This window comes from Lagenorhynchus albirostris, chromosome 17, assembly GCF_949774975.1.
Source record: "Lagenorhynchus albirostris chromosome 17, mLagAlb1.1, whole genome shotgun sequence".
Taxonomy (NCBI): Eukaryota; Metazoa; Chordata; class Mammalia; order Artiodactyla; family Delphinidae; genus Lagenorhynchus; species Lagenorhynchus albirostris.
This window is the reverse complement of record NC_083111.1, coordinates 57,433,903-57,445,952: the sequence shown is the minus strand read 5'-3', so window position 1 is coordinate 57,445,952 and position 12,050 is coordinate 57,433,903. Positions and strand designations below refer to the sequence as shown.

The 12,050-nt window shown below is 32.9% G+C and overlaps 1 protein-coding gene across 3 annotated transcripts in view; it reads left to right on the top strand.

The window, feature by feature from the left end:
* CSMD3 (CUB and Sushi multiple domains 3) overlaps positions 1 to 12,050 on the top strand; it is a 1,076,690-nt gene that overhangs the window by 630,368 nt on the left and 434,272 nt on the right. For all 3 annotated transcript variants that reach the window (XM_060127236.1, XM_060127235.1, XM_060127234.1), the window contains 2 exons: positions 6,317 to 6,499; positions 8,276 to 8,602. In XM_060127236.1, coding sequence (XP_059983219.1) covers positions 6,317 to 6,499; positions 8,276 to 8,602 — 510 coding nt within the window. The remainder of the gene's footprint in view (positions 1 to 6,316; positions 6,500 to 8,275; positions 8,603 to 12,050) is intronic.

The following is a 12,050-nucleotide window of genomic DNA, read 5'->3' as shown; positions in this document are numbered from 1 at the left end:
TCTCTGAGATAAATAAATATAAATAAACATATATATATATATGGAATATAGAGGTAAGCTGAGAATTTCATAAACCAATGCCTCCATTGGCTGCTGTTGCTGTAGCTTCTGCCAAGGAAGCCATTGTTCATCAGGGCCAGAAGCCACCACGGAAGAGGCCACTGGCAATCCTGAGAAACTGTAGTAATTGCTACAGAGGAAAATATTTCAGCTACAGAGCCAAATGCCCAGAAATGGAATCAGAGTCAAATGCAGTTATCAAGAGGGGTCTTCATCCCAACTCAGGATGAAGACCATAAAAGTGGACTGCACCACAGATCAACAGAGGAGATAATTTATACCTAGAAGTATGACATGATTCTGACATTAGAAGAAATAAGCCTGAAGTTTACAGAAGCAAGCAAATAAAAACATTTATTTGACAGCTGGTTCAAAACCAACTAATTTGTTCCTCCCCCAAATAAATTCCTCCTGCACTTTTCATCATAAGTTTGACAACCATTATGATTCACCAAATATATTTTCAAATATGCTGCTTCAGAAGAAACTTTAGTCTGCTGCTCTTGAAGCAAACTTCTGCCTGTACCCAAGGAAACAGTAAAAAGAAAAAAAGAATTGTACTAGATATCCTCACAAAAATAAAGGGGGGAATTGTATCCATGAACAAATAATAGGAGGTTATGAAATAATAAAAAGTAATAAATCATTAAATATTCAAGAAATGATAACATAATTTTTCAGTATATAGGTTGAATTAGAATTAGATAAAAGTACACAGTGAATTAATAAATTTGAATTTATAATATATATACATATTTTACATATATAATACTTCTAGAATGCAGAATAGAGAATTTTTTAAATGAAAATTTGAAAGATCGAGCAACATGAAGGCTAAATCTGAAAGCTCTGATGTTTAATGTGAAAGAGTTCCAGAGAGATGAGTGTGTATACAAAATAATATTTTAAAAGAAATAATGGTAACAATTTCTTAGAACTGAAAAAAAAGAAGTTACAGGTTATTTGACAGCAGAAATCTATCAAGTACCAAGTTAAAAAAAAAATTTAAGAACCAGTACCTAGGTAGATGATAGTGACATTTAAAAACATCAAGTCTAAAAAAGAATCCTAACAACTATGGGAAGGGAAGAGAGGGAGCAGGGAACAGGTTAATTACAAAGAGAATTAAAATCAGTTTGTTATATTTTTTTATCAGGAATACTGGATGGATAAAAGACCAGGGAAAAATATCTTCAAAATGCTGAGGGAAAATAATTTTGAATTAAAATTCTATACCTTACCGATTATCACTCAATATTGAGGGCAAAAGAAAGACATTTCAGTTGAAGAATAACCTAGTCTTTCAATAACAGAAACAATTTCAGTAAGGTATAAGAGGAATAAAATTTTCTGAGCCTAACAACAATGTCATGCCACCATCACCTAGCACTTTAGCCCTGCTATTCCCTGCGCATCATCCCACCCCCCACCAGAGCATCCATCACCTTCTAAAATAACACTTTTTATTTATTATTATTTGTGAACTTCCAATGGAATATACACCACCGAAGAGCAGGAATTATTGTCTGTTTAGTCATTGATCTAGTCCACATAGTACCTAGAAGAGAATCTGGCCCATCATGGGTTCTCAAATAAATATTTGCTAAATAAATTGAACGACACAATGCAGTTTGAACTATGTAATGAGCTTGATTCAGCTACCAGGAAATGTGGCAAAATTCATACTCTGTTTGGAACTTGAACAAAGTTCTTTTTTTTTTAATTTTTGAATTTTATTTTATTTATTTTTTTTATACAGCAGGTTCTTATTAGTTATCCATTTTATACATATTAGTGTATATATATCAATGCCAATCTCCCAATTCATCACACCACCTCCGCTGCTTTCCCCCCGTGGTGTCCATATGTTTGTTCTCTACATCTGTGTCTCAATTTCTGCCCTGCAAACTGGTTCATCTGTACCATTGTTCTATGTTCCACATATATGCGTTAATATACGATATTTGTTTTTCTCTTTCTGACGTATGTCACACTGTATGACAGTCTCTAGATTCATCCACGTCTCTACAAATGAGACAACTTCGTTCCTTTTTATGGCTGAGTGATATTCCATTTTATATATGTACCACATCTTCTTTATCCATTAGTCTGTCTATGGCCATTTAGGTTGCTTCCATGACCTGACTATTGTAAAGAGTGCTGCAGTGAACATTGGGGTGCATGTGTCTTTTTGAATTATGGTTTTCTCTGGGTATATGCCCAGGAGTGGGATTGCTGGGTCATATTATATTTCTATTTTTAGTCTTTTAAGGAACCTCCATACTGCTCTCCATAGTGGCTGTATCAATTTACATTCCCACCAACAGTGCAAGAGGATTCCCTTTTCTCCACACCCTCTCCAGCATTTGTTGTTTGTAGATTTTCTGATGATGGCCATTCTAACCGGTGTGAGGTGATACCTTATGTAGTTTTGATTTGCATTTCTCTAATAATTAGTGATGTTGAGCAGCTTTTCATGTGCATCTTGGCCATCTGTATGTCTTCTTTGGAGAAATGTCTATTTAGGTCTTCTGCCCATTTTTGGATTGGGTTGTTTGTTTTTTAATATTGAGCTGCCTGAGCTGTTTGTATATTTTGGAGATTAATCCTTTGTCCATTGATTCGTTTGCAAATATTTTCTCCCATTCTGAGGGTTGTCTTTTTGGCTTGTTTGTAGTGTCCTTTATAGCTGTTAGCAGTTGCCTTATGCATTGAGGTGCTCCTATGTTGGATGCATATATATTTATAATTGTTACATCTTCTTCTTGGATGGATTTCCATTTCCATGGAATATATTTTTCCATCCCCTCACTTTCGGTCTATATGTGTCCCAGGTCTGAAGTGGGTCTCTTGAAGACAGCATATATATGGGTCTTATTTTTGTATCCATTCAGCGAGCCCCTGTCTTTTAGTTGGAGCATTTAATCCATTCACATTTAAGGTAATTATCGATATGCATGTTCCTATTACCATTTTCTTAATTGTTTTGGGTTTGTTTTTGTAGGTCCTTTTCTTCTCTTGTGTTTCCCACTTAGAGGAGTTCCTTTAGCATTTGTTGTAGAGCTGGTTTGGTGGTGCTCAATTCTCTTAGGTTTTGCTTCTCTGTAAAGCTTTTGATTTCTCCATCAAATCTGAGTGAGATTCTTGCCAGGTAGAGTAATCTTGGTTGTAGGTTATTCCGTTTCATCACTTTAAATATGTCATGCCACTCCCTTCTGGCTTGTAGAGTTTCTGCTGAGACATCAGCTGTTAACCTTATGGAAGTTCCCTTGTATGTTGTCTTTTTTCCCTTGCTGCTTTCAATAATTTTTCTTTAATTTTTGTCAATTTGATTACTATGTGTCTCAGCATGTTTCTCCTTGGGTTTATCTTGTATGGGACTCTCTTTGCTTCCTGGACTTGGGTGGCTATTTCCTTTCCCATGTTAGGGAAGTTTTCGAGTATAATCTCTTCAAATATTTTCTCGGGTCCTTTCTCTCTCTCTTCTCCTTCTGGGACCCCTATAATGCAAATGTTGTTATCTTTAATGTTGTCCCAGAGGTCTCTTAGGCTGTCTTCATTTCTTTTCATTCTTTTTTCTTTATTCTGTTCCACAGCAGTGAATTCCACCATTCTGTCTTCCAGGTCACTTATCCGTTCTTTGTCTCAGTTATTCTGTTATTGATTCCTTCTAGTGTATTTTTCATTTCATTTATTGTATTGTTCATCTCTGTTTGTTTGTTCTTTAATTCTTCCAGATCTTTGTTAAACATTTCTTGCATCATCTCGATCTTTGCCTCCATTCTTTTTCCAAGGTTCTGGATCATCTTCAGTATCATTATTCTGATTTATTTTTCTGTAAGGTTTCCTGTCTCCACTTCATTTAGTTGTTTTCCTGGGGTTTTATCTTGTTCCTTCATCTGGTACATAGCCCTGTGCCTTTTCATCTTGTCTGTCTTTCTGTGAATGTGGTTTTTGTTCCACAGGCTGCAGGACTGTAGTTCTTCTTGCTTCTGCTGTCTGCCATCTGGTGGATGAGGCTATCTCAGAGACTTGTACAAGTTTCTAACACAGTTCTTTTAGAAATTATCAGAGAGGGTAGAAAAAATTAACTAAGGTCATATAATTTCAATTTGACAAATATAATAGCAAATTGAATTGAATATATTTTATTGATTTATCCTCTGTGAGGCTGGATATACTTATACTGAATATTAAAGCAATAACATTAGAAATCAGCAACAAAATGATAGCCTAGACCCATATATTTAAAAACACCTTGAAATTATTTATGAGTTAAGGAGGAAATCAAAATGGAAATTACAGACTATTTAGAAGTGAACAAAAAAAGCTCTAAATATCAAAACAGTACTCTGAAGAAAATTTATAGACTAAAAAACATTTTTTTAAGGAAACAAGAAAGACTGAAAATAAACTAATATAAAAACAAACCCTAAGACTTCAGCTCAAGAAGGTGGAGAAAGAATAGCAAAATAATGCAAAAGAAAGTTGAAGGTGGAATCCAAAAAGATAAAAATGAAAGATGTTTAAATAAAATCAAAACAATGGAATTGATTAGCAAAATGTGGTTCTTTGAGTAGACTAGTAAATTTGACAATGTTTTTTAAGTATGAGGCAAAGAAAACTGGAAGACTCATCACAAATAAATAGCATTGGGAGTGAGAAAGTTTATGACATCTTTGTAAAGAGATATTTAAAGATTTTGTAACACAATTCTATTACTACTAAACTAACTGGAAAATTGCACTTCTCTAACATATATATATAAGTTGCTAATATTTCCTCCCCCCCAGAAAAATAACTTTAATAGTAAAATAACCCTAGAAGATATTGAAATGGTAGTCAGATACCTATCTCAAAATTATACCAGGCTCAGTCACCATTTTTGGCAAATTGTTACACTCAAGGATCCAATTTTCCTCTTATGCAAACTAGTCTAAAAGACTAGTGAATGTTGGAAAATTGCTAACCTCTTCCCTTGATATTAAGTCTGTATAGGAACAGCACAAGAAAAATGATAGACCAATGTCACTATGACACAGATAAAAACAAATATCAAATCAAATGAAGTGTATTAAAGAAATCATTATAACTATGTTTTCTGCTAAGGATACAAGGACATTCAAAAATATCTCCAAAATTATTGTTTGGTTCAAAAAACAGCAAGTTATAGAATATATTGACAGTATAGTACAAGTTACTATATATATAAAAAGCAATACTACCTAGATTTTGTGAAGAGAATTTTTACGTTTACAAAAATACAGATGTTTATATTACATAGTACCTATATATGTGTATTATTATAAAAGCATGCATAAAGAACTGTAAAGATACACAACAAATTGATGCTAGTAGATTACAGAAGAACCCGGAATGTGTGATTGTTGGAGTGTCAAGAGAGACCATAACTTTATCTCAAAGTTTTATTTTTTAAATTTAAATTAATTTTTTTTTGCTGTTGTTTGAAGATTACTGTATTAATGTGATTTCATGTAACTTAAAAACCAAAACAATTACCACAATAATCTGCAACTGACATTCCTAGATTCACAAGGAAGATCCCAGATATTTGGAGTTTCCTTGAGCACATGTCGAAAGGGTGTTTTAATGTGCTCTTGAGAGATTTTTTTTTTCAACCTCCTTCAATTTAATTCATCCACAAAACATTTGTTGAGGAACATATATGGGTAATTTGGAATGAAAAATTGATTCCTGACATGAGTAGCTTTTTGGGGAGTCTAATTGGGGAAGTAATTCAACCAACAGGTACTAGGGAGAGTGGCAGATCCTGTGTGGAGGGTATTCACTGATTGTTTTAGGAGCACATAGGCAGAGAATATCACCTTGTGTCCTGGTTTCAATCCAAAGATTTCCTGTATCATGTACAGATTACAAAAATAAGAAAAGTTTTTGAGATTTGGGGAAAATACATATGTATATTTATGTGTGTATGTATGTAGTACAAACAGATAATCTGAATCTTTTTCGTAATTGTTCTGTTAAGAACAACTGCATTAGCTCCAACAACCTGTTTCCCTATCTACAAAATGAGAGAAATGCACTAATTGTTCCCTAAAGATCATTTCCTCAAATCATGTCCATAACAGTAGTAAGAGAAAATTAAGATTGGAGAACATTTTCCTCTTTTGCTCTGAAATATCTTGGCTATAGAGAGTGTACATCTCTTAAATTTACTGTATGGATATCATATGCCTGAAAGCCTTGAAATCTGACATATCATTTATTTTTACAGAAATTGAAAAAGAAAGTTGTGGTGATCCTGGTACACCCTTATATGGAATTAGAGAAGGTGATGGATTTTCTAATCGTGATGTTTTAAGGTTCGAATGCCAGTTTGGATTTGAATTAATTGGAGAGAAATCCATTGTTTGTCAAGAGAATAACCAATGGTCTGCAAACATACCCATCTGCATCTGTGAGTACCAAATGCTTTGCTTCCAGATAGCATATGCTACCCTGTCCTTGCATATAATTGCTTTTGTAATTAATTGCAAAGAACTGGGTAATTATTTTTGAATGAGTAGCACTTTTCAACACTATCTTTAACAAGTGTGCTTATGCCAAATTATAAATTTCATTGCAGATTTAAATAAAGTTAGCACAGTTCACTTGGTAATGGCAAAGTATAGTTTACATATGTCCTCATAACACTTTACTGGTGGCATTTTATACTTTATAGATAGAATACTTCTTATGGAAATTATACATCTGAGCTAATTCTATTAGACTCATTTATTTTAACAAGGTAGTATATGCTTATTTGCAATCAGAAACACTTAAAATATTTAAAGCTTATATTCTATGTATAATGCATTAACTTATTTTTTCTTGTAGATGCTCACACTAATGCCTGCTTAAGTGCCATTTATTTATATTGCACAGAATAAAATTCATTAATGTTTGTGATATGCTTGGATTAAAATAATGTGTTTCTTCAAATACTTTAAAGTGTTCCAATTTAGCTGCAACAAAAATATAATTTGTTTTATCTATGGATGCACTTTTAGGTTAAATTAAATACTATCTTCATTACCAACAAATACAGCTTACCAGGTGTGAATGCAATGTTGAAAATTTTGCATTTAGTTTTGTTACAAATGATAACATATAAGCTCACAATCATGAAAGTAAAAAATAATTTTCTTGTTTTAAAATATGACTTTTCATCTGTATCGAACTTATAATGATCATGCTTTTCATTTGTGAAATCCTTTATTCCCTACAAAGGCATTAGCACAAACTTTACTTCAATATATAACTGTTTTTTAAAAAATTTAGCAGTTTTCAAGACCTGCATTTTATCTGAATTTTAATTTGTGCTGCAAAACACACATTTTCCTTTATTGAAAATGTTGATTATTTAACATTTTTTAAATATTTAACATTTTTAAACACGTACTGAGAACTTTTAAAGTGAGTGGAGGCCAAACGTTTTCTAATATTATCTTTTTTTCCTCTGTGTAATAAATCATTGTTTTTTAATCCTTCCTCTACTTTCTAAATGTTCTGTGTGAACCTTTAAATCATATTTTTTAAAAGCTAAAAAAATAAATCTGAGGGGAAATAAAGACCAACCTTAGTATGGTATGGGAGTTCTTATTTAGTTTTTTTCCAGCATTAGCCCCTAGTGGCAGCTATAATAAGTGTTAATTCATCTCCTTATCTGTGTTATATAAGCTATCAGAGCATCCCATGGCCATGGTAGGAGTGAAGTTCACCTAGTTATTACCCTCACTCCAAGTTTTCTCCAGGTTGTATTATCCCAGTTATGTTAATACCTACATAATATTTGTGTGTGTTTGTTTTCAGTCATTTTGTGAGCATTATTGTTTTCTTTGGAAATGTCTACATACTTCTCCAATACTTTTTTAAGCACAGAAGCTAAAACTTTGCACTGCACTCTAACATGGACATGATAAATGTCAAAATAAATTGCTGTTATTACTCCAATTATATTTTTGTGCATATTTAAACATACAGTAATTCAAAGTACTAGTAGCCTTCCTTAATAATGTGCAAACAACAGCATATTTTTTTTTGTTTTATAAGATAGATTATATTGTTTAATATTTTTTTAAAACTGCTAATTGATTATTATAATTGTTGGCTGTGGCAAAATGAGGTAATTTGAATTATTTGAGGTAATAAATTTGAAAATTTATTGTTTTTTATAATCTTCCTACTTTAACAGTTCCTTGCCTCTCTAACTTTACTGCACCAATGGGAACAGTCCTTTCTCCTGATTATCCCGAAGGGTATGGAAATAATTTAAATTGCATCTGGACAATAATCTCTGAACCAGGGAGTCGGATACACCTTTCTTTCAATGACTTCGATCTGGAATCCCAGTTTGACTTCCTTGCTGTTAAAGATGGAGACTCTCCAGACTCCCCAATTCTTGGAACCTTTACTGGGGCTGAGGTGCCTTCTCATCTTACTAGTAATAGTCATATACTACGATTGGAATTTCAAGCTGACCACTCAATGTCAGGACGTGGCTTTAACATCACTTATAACAGTAAGTTTAATTTTTCCATATAACATATTTCTACACATTAGAGCTAGAATGGAATCATACAAAACAACTCTCTTGTTCCACAGATAGGAAACTTGAGCAAGTCATATACATAATTTGTATCAGGGACAGTCTTTCAGCCCTTGATTTCTAACCATATTTTTACTCCTTACTGTGTCATTTCTCTTTGTGAGAGGCCTGATGTTAAGGAGATATATATTAAATATAATTACTATATCACCAATATATTAGCTTATTCTATTAAATCTTATAAGCATAATCTCAAACCTACTGTACATAACATATTTTGCTCTGTTATTGATATGCAAACATAAAAGGGGGATAGATCCTTCCTTCAAGATATTCATATACCAGTAGAGGATTTTAAACAAATAATGACAACACAGAGTTATAATTCCAAAGACAAAATTAGCTAGACTATCAAAGTATCACAGAGAAGGAAATTACTAATTCTGGGCAGTAGGTTACGGAGCTGACTTAGCAAAGATGCTATGGGGGCAAAATACCTTAGTGATTAAGAATATCAGCTCTAAGGTCAAACTATGCAACTTCAAATCTTGGTTTTGCTACACTTTTAGGTTTAATAACAGAGCCTCAGTATTCATCCATAAAGTCATACTGGGTTTTTGTAAGGAGCTGTCGATGAAAAAAATAATCAGTGGTCAATCTAAGAAAGAAATGAACATTTTTTTTCCAAGCCAACCTGTGGATTATAACCTGGGAGACAGTCTTTCAGAAAGCTCTGAGGACTGTTCCACCTGTTAGAGGTCAAAGCACAGTTATGTAAGTTTTTGAGACAAAGGGTTATAGTCAAATGACCTATTAACAGTTTACACAATCCAGATCTGCACATCCAAAGCAAGTAGTGGGTCATCGTGATCCCTTATGAGATTAAGAAGGACTGTTATCTACTAAGGAGGTCTGGTTAATGCAGATGAACGATACACACTAAAGAGGAAGGAAGAAGCCCAAGATGGCAGAGAAAAATTTATGTTTAAATTTTCATCTTGCCATAAAATATGAATTTTATTTAATCAGAGTAAATAGGGTAATTAATGCATGTAAATAATTCAGCATATATACCTAATAAATACTCAATAAACATTAACAGTTGTTGTTTAGTTGTCTTCTGAAGTATTCTCTGTCAATTCTTATTTTATTATTGTATTTATTACATTGCTTTAGATTTAAGAATTCTTCGAGGTTATTTAGCTATTGTCTATCACCCATATTTTTTGTATTTCAAAAGGATGCATATTATTTTTCTGAAAATAACGTGGTGTAAATATAGCAAAAAGATGAATCACATAAATGAGAAAAGTTAACAAACTTAGTAAGTTAACAAACTTACTTAGTTTTAAGTACGTTAGTAAGTTAACAAACTTACATTTTAATGCTTCCGTGTGCACGTTTTACCTCAAGCTGTAGAATGCTAGTGATTTTTATTGTTTTCTTCAAAGTTACCACACTCTGTCAGATTCTGACCAACTTGATGAGTTATTTAAGTGTCACATTATAATAGGATTTAATTTCCTGCTCTTTAAAAAAGCACTGCACACCCCTCACCCTCACCCTTGCCCCAGCCCGTTCAGTGCTGAGCTTTGTCAATTAATAACAAAATGCAGTTATTGTCTTTTCAAAGTGACACTCTTAGTGAACATTGTCACTAATAAGTTGTCAACATGTAATTGCACATCATTAAAGTTGAATTAGCTGTGACATGTGTCAGAGAGACATGCTGTATAAAATGGTTGCTTTATCTGTAAGTCCCTTTTAAAATATTTCATATATATGTATAAATATAGACACATACATTTATCTATTTACAGTTTTATGTTGTCTTAAATGCATATATATATATATATATATATTTTTTTTTTTTTTTTTTCTTTTCTTGCCACACAGCTTGCGGGATCTTAGTTCTGCAACCAGGGATTGAACCCCAGACCCCACCAAGTCCTAACCACTGGACCACCAGGGAATTCCCTTAAATGAATAACATTTTTAACTTTAATATTTATGGTATCTTGAAGGTATTATGGAAATATGCCTCTTGTTCCTTGTTCTGTTTCTCTAGTAAATAATTTAAACCATTGTATTAAAATTCTTATATTCAATGCTTCCTACTGCTGTTTTTTTCTGAAAAATTATCCAGCAGGCATTATATATAAGAGCAACCAGGGTTAATCGATACTGAGCTGTTTAAAAGCACAGCAGAAAACAATAATTAGAAATAAATGTACCTACAAAATAAATTTTATATATTTTAGAATTTACCTTAATGTTATTTTATACTGTTTAACTTAAAAATGAGGAGACTGGATAATACAATTATATAATTTATGAACAGTATCACAGTGATGAATGATTTAGTGAAAAAATTTTAAATAGCTGCATGTACCCATGCAGTATGTATATAATATTAAATTGTAAATACCCCTTAAAATATGTTTTACATATTTAGACTTTGCTACTTTAAATATTCTTCCACTTATATTATACTAATTTAAACATTTATAATGCAAATTTATAGGGCTCATGTAATCTATAATCTATGAGAAATTTAAGTAAGCATATTGTCCTTACACTTCTGCTACTTGCTGGGACGGGGCTAAATACGCATCCTGGGAGATACAAGGTAAAATAAGATAGTGACCCTGAACTAAAGAACTCACATTCTCTTGAGAGACATGAGACAAATAATCCAAGATACAATATGTTGTGGAGAGGGACTTCCCTGGTGGTCCAGTGGGTAAGACTCTGTGCTCCCAATGCAGGGGGCCCAGGTTCAATCCCTGGTCGGGGGACTAGATCCCACATGCATGCTGCAACTGAGTCCACGTGCTGCAACAAAGATCCCGTGACCAGGTGCAGCCAAAATAAAAATAAATAAATAAATAAATAAATATTAAAAATATATATGTTGTGAAGAAAAAATTTAAAGCCAGACCAGGGGATCCATTTCAATACTGTCTCTATGATCTGAGGCAAGCTACTTAACTTTTTCTGAATCTCACATTACTCTTTAGAGTAAATGGCTATACTTTGCTCATCAGGCTATTCTAAATGTTAAGTGAGGTGACAATATATCTTTAGATATATCTAGGCTCCTATCACAGTGCCTAGAACATGGTGTTTGCAAAAGAATTACCTCTTTTCCCTTTTCCTGGATGGCAAAGACTAAATGATATATGGAAAATTATAGAGAAATTGTAAGACTTTCATAACTAGATTGAAACATTTCACTTTAATACTCACTGTGAGACGATCTCTTCGTTCCAAACAATGAATCACAAGAAAAATTTTCAAAGGGGCCTAGTCAACCTGCTCTGTATCAGCCTGCTCTGTATTCACATTAATTGGAATTCTGTCCAGCTTATACTGGATATTTTTGCTTAGATAAGGCAAATGATTTCAAGAAATAAGCAGA